The following is a 14856-nucleotide window of genomic DNA, read 5'->3' on the forward strand; positions in this document are numbered from 1 at the left end:
ATCGGTAACTCTAAGAAAATAGTGCCAAGGGCCTCGCTCCAACTTATCCCATCCATAAGTGTTACAGAGATGACACAATTCTTTTATTGGTATGGCTTCCTAGCCACATTTCAGAAGGACGAAGGTTCCCACTTCATGGCAGAGGAGTCACGACCTCTGACCATACTCATAATTCATTTTTGGCTTCACCAGGTGCAAGCAGGAATTCCCAACTGTGGAGTTTACTTAAATGGCAGCATAAATTTCTTCCAGACATGGTAAAAACTCCAAACTCAAGAGAAAGAACTCTCAGGCATGGGCTCATCTCTTGAGTACCTTGGTTCCTATCGCGCTGACCATGTTTTCCCACAGACATTCCTAACGGACCATAACCATCTAAACTACTTGACTGAGCTACGTAATGGGAATAAAGGGCTCATGAGGTGCGGCATAGACCTCCAGAACTACAACTGGAAGGTCAAGCGCCTAAAGAACTCGTATGAGAGAGATGTGTTCTCCCGGCATTAGTGCCTAATGCACAGTGCCATGTCCGTAGCGTAGCCATAGTCAGTAGGTAAATTTAGTTTGTATGAAAAAATATTTATTGGCCTTGGTGTCTCCCCAGGTAGATAAACTTGAGGAGCCATCTTGGCATCATTATTTGTATTTAATTCATTTTCATGTATTTATTTTATCCTTTTTTTTTGCATATATGCCAATTTTCTTTAATTTTATGCCTACCACTGCACTAGGTCACTTAACTTTAACCATCTTTTACATTTTAATTTTCAATTTTTAATTTTTTCAGTTGCTGCCTCACAGCCAGCATACTTATTTCTATGTGGCACTTAAAGTTAATTTACTGTGAAAATAACGTAAAATGATGACCCTAGTTGCAGCTTAGATATTTATCCATTATCGTGGTGAGACTCACTGAGGGAGGAATCATTAAGGCTAGTGGCTTCAGACCTTGCTTGCAGAGTTCTTGTCCTGTTTTAGGACAAAATCTCTGCTAAAATGGGGGGCTGTTAGTAATGGCGGTCAATTACGCCCCCTTTTTTCAAATAACAAAAGACCCTGCCAGCAAGCATGAGTCGAAATGCCACGAGTTTTGGGGAACCTACCCAGAGTCTCACCCCCCTCCCACCATCCTATACCAGTCTACTCCCCCCTGAGATCTCAATTCCAGCTACCTTCTACAAGTCACGGGACAACATCGAGGTCCCCGGAGAAGGAGGGAAGCGAGCCGTGAAGGATGTGGGGACACGTGACCAAGCCTGACCAATAGGACAGCGGTCAGGCCAATCCCCCCTACCCGCCCCCCCTCAATTGGGGGTCAAGTAGGGTTGATCTACCCAGGGAAAACTGGAGATCTTTCTTCTTATCTCAACCTCCATGAGGATAACATCTCCTCTTCTTTCTTCACTCAACGTCTTCGAGGGAAACACCATCGCTCTTCACCCTCAAGACATCAGGGAGGCAGGACCTCTGTCTACATCTTTCCATAAGGGAAGGATACCAGTGTCCTTTTAACTAAAGGTAAGGTGTCTGATTTTGAGATTCTCAATATCCTTACCCAACCTCCCATCCCTTCCTTATCACATCCCATTTTTCCTTATCCTCTAAAGAAATCCTACCCACTGAACCTTTTATCCTATCCCCTATACCCAGACCACGTGTGCCGTTTAGTCCTAGTTTTAATTAATTCACCCTGTGACAGTGTTGATTCCCATGTGTAACGTTTAAATCCCTAAGCTTTGCATTTTCATTCAATTTGCTTAAAGGGTTTAACCACACGACTTCATCGTGTTCCCAGCCGGTAGAAGTAAGTGTGCTGTTAATAATTCAATTTATTTCCCCTTCCAGGGAACGTTGATTGCTGTGCTGGGGTTTCATCCACGGCCCACCAAACTCCACCCGAAGCTCCTCGTGGCTTAAATTAAAGTAGTTACCTGTTGTGCTCCCCTTTCTTTTGTTAATTTTTATTTTAATATTATTGTAAATACATATATTTGTCAGTATTCCTTGTATCATTGCTGACTGGCGACCTACCATTATTATTTGTTTTGTTATGGCCCTTGAGTCCCTTAAGCAAGGCTGGACTCGAACCAGTGGCCCGTAACAATATATATATATATATATATACACATATATATATATACTCATATACATATACTCATCCTCAAATAAACCATATAAATTTTTGATACATTAATGTCTGGAATCTCTTAACGACCTCGGGATCAGAGCCCCAGGCGAAATCACACAAAGACAAGAGCTTGTGACCGGCCGGGAATCGAACCCTGGTCGGCAAGCTTGTATAGACAGTGACTAAACCACTTGGTCAAGTGGTTTAGCAACTGTCTATACAAGCTTGCTGACTAGGGTTCGATTCCCGGCCGGTCACAAGCTCTTGTCTTTGTGTGATTTCGCCTGGGGCTCTGATCCCGAGGTCGTTAAGAGAATCCAGACATTAATGTATCAAAAATTTATATGGCTTATTTTAATATGAAAAACACGTCTAAATGTGCAAAATTTATCAAACTATACTCATATATATACTCATATATATTCTCATATATATATATATATATATATATATATATATATATATATATATATATATATTCTCATATATATATATATATATATATATATATATATATATATATATATATATGTATATATATATATTATATCTATATATATACTCATATATATACCGTAATTATATTTATAGATAGTAAGTTGGCCCAGGCACCAGCCACCCATTGAGATACTACCACTAGAAAGTTATGTGGTCCTTTGACTGACCAAACAGTACTACATTGGATCCTTCTCTTTAGTTACGGTTCACTTTCCCTTTGCCTACACATTCACCGAATAGTCTCACATATTCTTTACAGGTTCTCTGTCCTCATTCACCTGACGACACTGAAATTACCAAACAATTCTTCTTCATCCAAAGGGTTAACTACTGCACTGTAATTGTCCAGTGGCTACTTTCCTCTCGGCAAGGGTAGAAGAAACTGCTTAGCTATTGTAAGCAGCTCTTCTAGGAGAAGGAAACTCCACAATCAAACCATTGTTTTATAGTCTGGGTAGGGCCATAGCCTCTGTACCATGGTCTTCCAGTGTCGTGGGTTAGAGTTCTCTTGCTTGAGGGTACACTCGGGCACACTATTTTATCTTGTTTCTCTTCGTCTTGTTTTGTTAAAGCTATCATAGTTTGTATAGAAAATATTTTTTAAAATGTCATTGTTCTTAAAACATATTATATTTCCTTGTTTCCTTTCCTCGCTGGGCTACTCTCCCTGTTGGGGCCCCTTTGCTTATAGCATCTTGCTTTTCCAACTAGGGTTGTAGCTTAGCAAGTAATAATATATATATATATGTATATATATATATATATATATATATATATATATATATATATATATATATATATATATATATATATATATATGGGTTGGGTACGATTGATCCAATGACAATTGGTCCAATGACGATTTGGCCAATGCCGATTGGTCCAAAATCAACTGGTCCAAAGGGATTATTGGTCCAACGCAATAATTAGTCCAATACCGACTCGTCCAAAGGAAAATTGTTCCAATGAAGAAACAACCTCTCTAAAGTAAAGTTAACAATAGCTTTGTTATTGTTACTAACTTTTACTAACTTTTGTTATTTTTTCTAACTTTTAGTAAGCGCTAGGATTCCTTACTATGGAGTCAACTGCCTGTTACACAGTGCTTTCTGAAAGAGGAAAGGAAAAGCTTTCCGTTAATGGATATTTGTATATTTTACATTCATAAAGAACTAAGAAAACTACTGGAGAAGCTACATATTACTGGAGATGTGAAAGAAGAGGATGTAAAGGAACCGCAATCATGCACTTTGAAGATGACTGCCATTATCTGAAAAAGGAAAATGAACACACTTGTGGAGCTGCTGAGTCAAGTCGTACACATGTAGTGAAATGCCACAATGCAATTAAGGAAAAAGCTAGTATCACCAGTGATAAACCTTGTCAAATTATTCAAGATGTCCTTAGTCAACTGGATTCATCTGTTGTGCCGTATGTTGGGTCAAAAGAAACTCTCAGCAAAATGATAAGAAGAGTACGCAAGGAAGGAAATCAAGAACCAAATGATTTACAAGATATGTTCATTCCAGAAGAATACAGTAAAACTCTAGCTGGTGAGACATTTCTAGTTAAGGAATCTAGCATTGGAAATGATAATATATTGTTATTCACCACCCATTCTAACGTAAAAAAACTAAAAGACGCTAATTTTTGGATAATGGACGGAACGTTCAAGACTGTCCCAACAGTTTTTAAACAACTGTACACGATTCATGCTCCGGTTGGACCGCAAGAGAGAAGTCGCATCCTACCTCTAGTTTATGTGTTAATGACACGAAAAAACATCGAAAGTTATGTACAGGTTTTCCGCGATCTTCTCGACTATGCTGCTGAAAGTGATATCGTTCTCTCTCCGGAAATGATTATCACAGATTTTGAAATTGGAGTAATAAGTGCAATTAATGATGAAATTCCTGGGAGTCAACAAAGAGGTTGTTTTTTTTTTTTTTTTCATCTCTGTCAGAGTATTTACAGAAAAGTTATCTCTTCAGGTTTGAAAAATGAATACAGCACTAATGAAAACTTTTCCTTAAACATAAGGAAAACAGCAGCACTTGCTTTTTTTTTACCTGCAAACGAAATTCAGGACGCCTGATTGCAATTAAAACAAACTATTCCGGTTGAAGGTACGCCTGTAGTAAATTATTTCGACGAAAATTACGTTCGCGGAAAGGTTAGACGAATATTACGAGGCCAAGAAATAAGATATCCTCCGCTTTTCCCCCCTGCATTATGGTCGGTGTATGACAGAGTAGAAGGAAGTGTACCAAGAACACACAAAAAAAGTAGAAGCGTGGCATAGACGTTTGGAAGTGTTAATAGGCTCAGCCGATGTTGGGATCTTTAAACTAATTAGTGAGTTAAGAAAAGAACAAAAGCATACGGAGGACGAAATGGAATGCATCGTTCGTGGAGAATTAAATCGCAAATTAAAGATAAAAGATGCTGAACGTGAACAAAGGCTTTTAACTGTGTTTTCTGAGAAAGGTAACTATGAAACGTTAGATTTTTTTACGGGCGATAGCTCATAACCTGAGGTTTTAAAATCTGAATCTACCCAATAAATTAGATTTTATTCCTTTTTATTTTTAATCTTTAATTCATTATTACAGGTTATATCTTCAATGTGAAACTTTTGATTTTGTGTTCTGAATATGTGCATAACTAAGTTATTAATTTCTGACTTATAAAATAAATTAGTTTATTTCATTTCATTTTTATTCCTTAATTCCTGTATTACAATTTTCAGTATTAATATTTTAATATATAATATATTAATATCTTAACAATAATTCTGTTGGACCAATTAATATTTGACCAATAATCCAGTTGGACCAATTGATTTTGGGCCAATAATCCCATTGGACCAATTGATTTTGGACCTATCGTCATTGGACCAATTGTCATTGGACAAATTGTCCGGGACCGATATATATATATATATATATATATATATATATATATATATATATATATATATATATATATATATATATATGTGTGTGTGTGTGTGTGTGTGTGTGTGTGTGTGTGTGTTATATCATTCTTCGTCTGTTATTATATCAAGAATGATTGGTTCTTTTTTACCAATTGGGTTATTTCCTTTAACGAAAATGTATGCATGCCATTTTCTTGAGGCATTTTATAGGAGCCACGTTTGTCCATTAAAACTTGCCGCAGATGTAACGGAGTTTAATGGTCGGGAAGGACCTGGAAAGAACGACTTTCTTACTAAATGAGGAAAGCAGGAAAGGAATTTTCCATTTTTTTTTCTTTTTTCGGTCAAGCTATCTTTGGAGCGATAGAAGAGGATATTATTATTATTATTATTATTATTATTATTATTATTATTATTATTATTATGGAAGGTTGTTAAAAGGAGAGGAGGCAAGGAAAAGGGGGGCGGAATATTTTGAAAGTTTACTGAATGTTGAGGATAATAGGGAGGCAGATATAATTGCTGTTGCAGGTGTTGAGGTGCCACTGATGGGAGATGAGAATGAGAGAGAGATTACAAGAGAGGAAATGAGGACAGCACTAGATGAAACGAGAGTATGAAAAGCGTCTGGTATGGATGGTGTGAGAGCTGAGATGTTGAAGGAGGAGGGTGTGACTGTACTTGAATGGTTGGTGAGATTGTTTAATATGTGTTTTGTGTTGTCAATGGTACCAGTAGATTGCGTTTGTGCATGTATTGTACCACTATATAAGGGTAAGGGAGATGTGCATGAGTGTTGTAAGTCAAGGGGTATTAGTATGTTGAGTGTGGTGGGAAAAGTATATGGTAGAGTACTGATTAATAGGATTAAGGATAAAACAGAGAATGCAATCTTAGAAGTACAGGGGGGTTTTGGAAGAGGTAGGTGTTGTATGAGATTTGGTAAAATAGTTTTTGAGTTATGCGAATCATAAATACACAAACAGACATACAAACAAATACACGCCTATTAAAACATAACCTTCCCAACAAAGGATTAAAAAATTATTTTGTGAATTACACCTTAAAGCTTATATTGATTCAGTGAAATCTAATCAGCTGTGTTGAATCATAAGCGGTACTGTACAGTACCTTGGTTTATGAGTAATTTTGAACACTGTACGAGCTAAACGTGATATGAGCATAAAAATTAAAACTAGATTAAGAGCACCACCTCAATCTGAGAGCAAAAACTGTTGTATGGACATTTATTCTGGACAATTATTAATGAGACTAGCGAGTAAAGAGAAGAAACCATTCTTCATGTAATTTCTACGACATTTTCTTAGATATTAGCTCGCAACTCTGAATGTGAGGACAATGACTGGAAAAGGACGAGAGCTGGTTGACCTCATGGAGAGAAGGAAGATTGGAGTGCTGTGTGTGCTGGAGACCAGGTGGAAGGGAAATAAGGCAAGAAAACTAGGCGAAGGTTGTAAATTATATTACAGTGGAGCAAATATGGAAGGAAGAAATGGAGTAGGAATAATATCATCGAAAGAGTTGAAGGAAAATTTGATTTGGGGTGAATAGGAAAAATGACAGAATTATAAATTTAAAGCTAGGACTGGGAGCAACAATAGTCAATAGTCAATGTGGTGTGTGCCTATGCCCCGCAAACTAGATGTACAGAGGAGGAGAAGGATACATTCTGGGAGGAGATGGACCAGGAACTTGGAATAATTCCTGCAAGGGAAAGGGTAATTTTAGGAGGAGATCTGAATGACCACTTGGGAATGTAGGGAAGGGATAGAGAGTGCATTTAGGTTGGGGTGTGGGTGAGAGAAATGATGGGGGAGAAAGAGTGATTGATTTTGCATTGGTCTTTGACCTAGCAATGATCAACACGTTCTTTGAGAAAAAGATTAACAGACTGATTACTTACAGTAGTGGTGGCAGGGAGAGCCAGATAGATTTGCTGCTGTGTAAGAGAGCACATCTAACGGAGGTTAGAAATTGCAAGGTGATAAATGGGGAGAGTGTAACAGTGCAACAAAGGTTAGTGGTAATTGATTGCAGACTAAGGAATTGTAGAAGTAAAAAGACGAGAATGGACCAAAAGATTAAGTGATGGAAATTGAAAGAGGAAGATCTGAGAGTCTTATTTAAGGAAAGAGTGCTAAAAGCAGTAAGGTTACATGATGATATATAAGAATGGTGGGCCGAGAATAGTAAAATGATTCTAAGGATTGGTGAGGAAATACTTGGAAAGTCACCAGGAAGAAGACCCCCAAATGATAAAGAATCGTGGTGGTGGAATGATGAGGTGCAAGAATGGGTAAAAACCAAGAAAGAAGCCAAGAAGAAGGCAGATCTATCCGAACAAGAGCAGGATAAAGAAAATTATAAACAAGCAAAGAAAGAAGCAAGAAGAGCAGTAGCAAAGGCAGAGACATTAAATAAAATCTAAAGAGATGGAAACACCAGAAGGAGAGAAGAAAATATTACGAATGGCTAAGGCCCAAGATGCTGCATCCAAAGACCTGACACATATAAGGCAAATAAAAGATAGCATTGGCATAGTTCTAGCAGAAGAGAGTGAAATTAAAAGTAGGTGGAAAACTTATTTTGAAGGACTATTGAATGAGGAGAACCCAAGAACAGTATTTGAAGAGGGACTCCCAAACAAAACAGTTACCATAGGAGTGACTAGAAGAGAAGTAGAACAAGCAGTAAAGAAGATGAAAAATAAAGCTGCAGGACCGGATAATATACCAGTAAAGGTATGGAAGAGTCTGGGAGAGGAAGGCATAGATATCTTGTGGGACATGACAGAAGATATTCAATCAGGAAAAGATGCCAGAGGAATGAAGAAGAAGCCTAATCATTCCCATCTATAAGGGGAAGGGAGACATCCAGGAATGTGGCAACTGATTAGCCATACTATGAAAATATGGGAGAAGATCATTGAGAAGAGACTCAGATATGAAACAGCAATTGGTGAGGAATAATTTGGATTCATGCCAGGAAGAGGGACAGATGATAGAAAAACATCCGGAGAAACAAAAAGGATTACATATGGTCTTTATTGACATGGAGAAGGCATACGATCGAGTACCACGTCAAGAGCTGTGGAGATGTATGAGAGAAAAGGGAGTCCTTGAGAAATACGTAAGAATCACCCAAAATATGTATGAAAGGGCAGAAGCAAATATTAAGAGCAGTATAGGCCTAACAGAAAGTTTCCCAGTAACTGTGGAACTACATCAGGGGTCCGCATTGAGCCCTTACCTATTTGATCTGGTCATGGATGTAGTAACACAAGGTATTAGAGATCAGTCTCCTTAGTGTATGCTTTTTGCTGATGATGTTATACTGTGTAGCACTAGGTGAGAGGTAGTTGAGGAGAAACTGGTGGAGTGGAGAAGAGAAATGGAAAATAGGTGATTGAAGATCAGCAGGAAAAAGACAGAGTATTTGAGAATTAAAAATGACGAGAATGGGGAAGTTAGTTTACAAGGAGAGAGATTTAAAAAAAAAAAAAGAGTTGAAAATTTCAGGTATTTAGGATCAACAGTTACAGAGGATGGTGATCTGGGGCAGAAATAAACCACAGAATACAAGCAGGATGGAAGAATTGGAAAAAAAGTGTGTGGAGTACTATGAGACAGGAATATAGTTGTTAAGTTGAAAGGTAAAGTACACACGACAGTTGTGAGACCGGCAATAATGTAAGGAACGGAGACGTGGGCAATAAAGAAGACAGAAGAGAAGATGGATGTGGCAGAGATGAGAATGTTGAGATGGATGTGTGGGGTGACAAGAAGAGATAAGATACGGAATGAGGTAATTAGGGGCACCACAGGAGTTAGAAAACTATCAGATAAGATCCAAGAAAGTAGACTAAGGTGGTACGGTCATGTCATGAGAAAAGATGAACAGTATATTGGGAGGAGAGTGATGGAAATGGAGGTACAGGGAACGAGAAGGAGAGGGAGACCAAAGCGAAGGTGGGTAGGCTGTATCAAGTATGACCTTCGATCAAAGGGATTAACCGCTGATGAGGTGTGGGACAGAGATAGATGGAGAAAGCTGACCAGAAACATTGACCCCACATAGAAGTGGGAAAAGATGTAGACAAAGAAGAAGAAGAAGAGGAGCGGTTGTATGAATCAGATTTTTACAGTTAGGCAGATATGCGAGAAATATTTAGCAAAAGGTAAGGAGGTGTATGTTGCGTTTATGGATCTGGAGAAAGCGTATGATAGAGTTGATAGGGAAGCAATGTGGAATGTGATGAGGTTATATGTAGTTGGTGGAAGGTTGTTGCAAGCAGTGAAAAGTTTCTACAAAGGTAGTAAAGCATGTGTTAGGATAGGAAATGAAGTGAGCGATTGGTTTCCGGTGAGAGTGGGGCTGAGACAGGGATGTGTGATGTCGCCGTGGTTGTTTAACTTATATGTTGATGGAGTGATGAGAGAGGTGAATGCTCGAGTACTTGGACGAGGATTGAAACTGGTAGACGAGAATAAAATTTTTTCGTGTTACGAAGTATAGCGAAAAATAATTGTCCTTACGACATGTAAGCAGATCTTAGTGTCTTGTTACTTAAGTTCAGTTGTTATATAGGCAGTGGCCAATGAGGTTTTGGTGTGGGGTGAAACATATTCGATGTTTGAAGAGGTATTGACTAAGTGATCACTTTCTAGCGCACGCTAGCCCGAGCAAGTCAAAATTATCAGCCAGGACTCCAGGCAGGATCAAATTACTGTTTCAGACGTGGATAGTGTTTTCACGCTAGCAATCAGAATGATGAAAACGTTTCAAGAAGTGAAGGACAATCTGTTATCCGATTTCCAGCATAATATTCAACAAGTATCCGCACCTCAATAAAGTAAAGATGGAAAACGACTTGAATGAGCATCGCGTTATTTTGAGGAAACTGATACGAAAATGTAAGCATTAGGTGCGTTTGTTCATCAACTTGGAGGACAAGGAACATCTAAAACTGCTGCAGAAACGAGTCAGTACGCAAAGGGCAGCATCGCCGAAAGTATCAAGCTAGTTAAAGATCGAGAGAAAGTCTGTGGATTCATATCAACTTTGATGGAAGAGGTCTAGAGCTCAATGAAGGCCGAGAAGGGACATTGGAGCCGGGAATGTAAAAAGAGAGACGTCGAAAAGATAAGTGAAAATTTAGCTGATTTTATTTTGTATACTTTGCAGTTGGTACAAGGAAATTGAAACTTTGTGTTTATTTTTCTTAAAATCGCCTGTTGGTTGTTCTTATTCACACTACATTGAACGAAATTAAATTGGGACCGGTAAGATAGACATTGACCTCTAAAAGGGCAATTACAAAATTACATTTCAAAACCGTTACTGTGGTTATTGGATTGGGTCACAATAGGTCAGAGAGAGATGAATCAGAATTTATTAAAAGTTTAGAGTTTGATATTACAAACTTTTTAAGGATTTAATGTTTGCTCCTGGTCTAAAGTCTGCTTATCGCTTAGAAATCTATCAAAACGTCGCCAATATATTTCTCATTTGAGAAAAAATTGAAAAATATTTTTTTATAATGGATTATCTTTCGATAAGATCTTTACCAAAGTTCTTAAGAGTCTGTTAGATATTGGAGATCTAAGAAAGTGAAGATTGTAGTATTTTTAGATGATGGCATAGCTGTAGATGGTTGTTTTGAAGGGGCATGGGATGCTAGCTATTTATTTTAAAAGCTTTCTCAAGATTTGGATTTATTTACAAGAAAGTATAATTGGTTTTCAGACTCGGAATTGTATTTGGAAAGGTTTACAGTGGACGAATACTGAAGGCAAATTTCGTTTCTGTAAGAATAAACTATGTCGTTTAAGAACTTGTTTAGATGCCAAACATTCTGAAATAACAAAAACTCTATTTTCACGCAAATCTTTTGGATAGAATTGTGTTACATAGTTTCCACGAAATTTGTCAATAGAGATATTGTTAAAATGAAAACGGTTAAGTATTTCTGTATTTTTACATGTAGGCAATTTATCACTATTGTGATGCCTCGGATGTAGGCAATTTATCACTATATTGTGACGCCTCAGATGTAGGCAATATTGCAAAGCCTCAGATGTTGGCAAATTTATCACTATATTGTGACGCCTCAGGCATAGGAAATTTACCGCTATATTGTGATGCCTCAGATTTAATTAATCATTCTATTGTGACGTCTCTGGTGTAGGAAATCTTATTGCTCTGTTTTGACACCTCAGTAGTAGTTTTTGAGAGTCATTTTGAAGTTTTTGGCGATGAATACAGTGAAAATGCTTTTCATGGAAAGTGTGGTTGGAAACTGGACAGCAAACGAATCTTCAAAATTAAAGATGAAGGGAGCAGGAGTTTGTCGACAGAATTATGTAAAGTAAAGTACACATTGTTCAAAATCAGTGTTTAAACGTTGTTCCAGATAACAAAAAAATTTCGAATTTAATGCAAGTAGGTAGCAAAAAGCAAGATTTAGAAATAATTGAAAACCAAAGATTTTAAACTTGTACTGAATACACTGTTCAGGTCATCAATGTATGTTAACCCAGGAAGAGTACAAAAGAGCGGATGTTTTAGTGTTTTGAACTAACATGGATAAATGGTCAATTCTTGCTAACATTTTTTCAGAGTTATGGACTTGTGAGAGTTATTCATTCTTTCGACTGTTTTGCTACTCGTTAAAAATAAGTTGCGAGGTTTTTAATCTCGAATATTGGTGTCCAGGTACAGAGGAAATTGATGCTTTAACTTGAGGTTTGGCAAGAAAGAAAAGAAAAAGGGTTAATGTCTCCATTTAGCTTTATACCAAAGGTTAATAATAAAATGGAGGCAGAAATTCTTCACTTAAGTTGAAAATTCCAGAGTGGAAGTCCTTTCCACCTTGACTTTTGATATTATCGAGGAAAACTTTATTGTTAGATTTTGTGTGTTTATGTAACAGGAGGTTTATTACACAGGGCAAGAAAAAAAAGTATGTGTGGAAAATTCTCACTGAAATTTAAAAGTGTTTGAGATTATAAATATATGTACAATGTTTTATTTTTGGAATCTGCTTTCCAAGATCATGAATGCAATGAAATGCCAACAGTCGTCTTTGATGGTGGCATGTAATTTGGACAGGAAATAGGGGGACCTCAGTGGTCATGGGTATCTTCTATCATCGATGAATGACAGCACCGACAAGGCCTACAAACTTGTCTTGCAACAAAGAGAGACTTCCAATAATGGTCACGAGCAAAGCGAAATGCCTGTTTGAAGAGGTATTGACTAAGTGGTCACTTTTTAGCGCACGCTAGCCCGAGCAAGTAAAAATTATTATTATTATTATTATTATTATTATTATTATTATTATTATTATTATTATTATTATTATTATTTATTATTAGTACAAGAGTGAGGTTCCACAACTCAAATTTGGTTTACTCTGCATTATTGCAGTGGATACACAGGTTTCCATTGTTTTTTCAAAACTTGAGATTTTGTTTTTTTATCTATGGTTTTTCCTGGGCGGCAGAGGAGGCTTATATGTTAATTTGAACGAGTTTGTTAATTTTGTTTTTAATATGCAATGTTATATCAGTACAGAAGTTTGTAGAGTTTATTAGAATATGTAATGTTATATCTATATGTATGATTCATTGGAAAAATTACCCTGGCGTCAACCGGCACGGTGCGCTGTAATGCAGTTTAATGTTTTATTATGTTTATACCTGTGGAGAATGTGGAGTGAAGTTGAGGACTGACCATGAATGGGAGGTAAATCAGTTGTTTGCGGATGATACTGTACTGGTTGCAGACGCGGAAGAGAAGCTTGGCCGATTAGTGACAGAATTTGGAAGGGTGTGTGAGAGAAGGAAGTTGAGAGTTAATGTGGGTAAGAGTAAGGTTATGAGATGTAGAAGGGAAGGTGGTGCGAGGTTGAATCTCATGTTGAATGTAGAGGTACTTTAGGAGGTGGATCAGTTTAAGTACTTGGGGTCTGTTGTTGCAGCATATGGTGGAGTGGAAGCAGATGTACGTCAGAGAGTGAATGAAGGATGAAAAGTGTTGGGGGCAGTTAAGGGAGTAGTAAAAAATAGAGGGTTGGGCATGAATGTAAAGAGAGTTCTATATGAGAAAGTGATTGTACCAACTGTGATGTATGGATCGGAGTTGTGGGGAATGAAAGTGATGGAGAGACAGAAATTGAATGTGATTGAGATGAAGTGTCTAAGGAGTATGGCTGGTGTATTTCGAGTAGATAGGATTAGGAACGAAGTGGTGAGGATGAGATCGGGTGTAAGAAATGAGTTAGCAGCTAGAGTGGATATGAGTGTGTTTAGGTGGTTTGGCCATGTTGAGAGAATGGAAAATGGCTGTCTGCTAATGAAGGTGATAAATGCAAGAGTTGATGGGAGAAGTACAAGAGGAAGGCCAAGGTTTGGGTGGATGGATGGTGTGAAGAAAGCTCTGGGTGATAGGAAGATAGATGTGAGAGAGGCAAGAGAGCGTGCTAGAAATAAGAATGAATGGCGAGCGATTGTGACGCAGTTCCCGCTGGTTCCTCCAGTGCCTTAGATGACCGGGGAGGTAGCAGTAGTAGGGGATTCAGCGTTACGAAGCTTCATCTATGGTAGATAACGGGGGAGGGTGGGCTGTGGCACCCTAGCAGCACCAGCTGAACTCGGTTGAATCCCTTGTCAGGCTGGGAGGAACGTAGAGAGGAGAGGTCCCCTTTTTTTGTTTCTTTTGTTTGATGTCGGCTACCCCCAAAAATTGGGGGAAGTGCCTTGGTATATGTATGTATGTATTATTATTGTTGTTGTTATTGTTGTTGTTGTTGTTGTTGTTATTATTAGTAGCAGCTAAACTACCACCCTACTTGGAAAAGCAGGAGGGTATAAGCCTACTGGGTTCAACGTGGAACATGAGCCCACTGAGGGAAGGAAATAAAGAAATAAGTAAATCACTAGAGTAGCAATGACAAATTAATATAGAATATTTTAAGAACAATAACAACATTAAGATAAAACTGTCCTTAGTAAACTATAAAGAGACTTATGTCAGCCTGTTCAATGTAAAAACATTCACTGTAAGTTTGAAATTTTGAAGTCTCACCGATACAACTGCCTGATCAGGACAATCTTTATCCTTAGAAGAAATTTCTGGAACCTTTGGTGTTAAAAAGAAAATTAACCATTAGTTTATGAGTAGCTATAAAGGCAGTAATCAGGAGTTTATGTATTTATTAACTGTTTACTGTTTCCAAGTATCACATTTTTACTTGGAATTATTTGATTAG

General features: G+C 37.7%; 1 protein-coding gene across 1 annotated transcript; it reads left to right on the forward strand.

Moving 5' to 3' along the window:
• Positions 1-3869: 3869 nt before the first annotated feature.
• LOC137636744 (uncharacterized) lies at positions 3870-5256 on the forward strand. Its single transcript, XM_068369126.1, has 2 exons — positions 3870-4511; positions 5239-5256. Exons 1-2 carry the CDS (start codon positions 3870-3872, stop codon positions 5254-5256), a joined length of 660 nt encoding a protein of 219 aa, XP_068225227.1.
• Positions 5257-14856: the final 9600 nt, after the last annotated feature.

This window comes from Palaemon carinicauda, unplaced genomic scaffold (genome assembly GCF_036898095.1).
Source record: "Palaemon carinicauda isolate YSFRI2023 unplaced genomic scaffold, ASM3689809v2 scaffold376, whole genome shotgun sequence".
NCBI classification, from domain to species: Eukaryota; Metazoa; Arthropoda; class Malacostraca; order Decapoda; family Palaemonidae; genus Palaemon; species Palaemon carinicauda.

Bases quoted from the DNA above. Each gene is read 5' to 3' on its own strand.
- LOC137636744 (XM_068369126.1), top strand. From the start codon at position 3,870: ATGCACTTTGAAGATGACTGCCATTATCTGAAAAAGGAAAATGAACAC.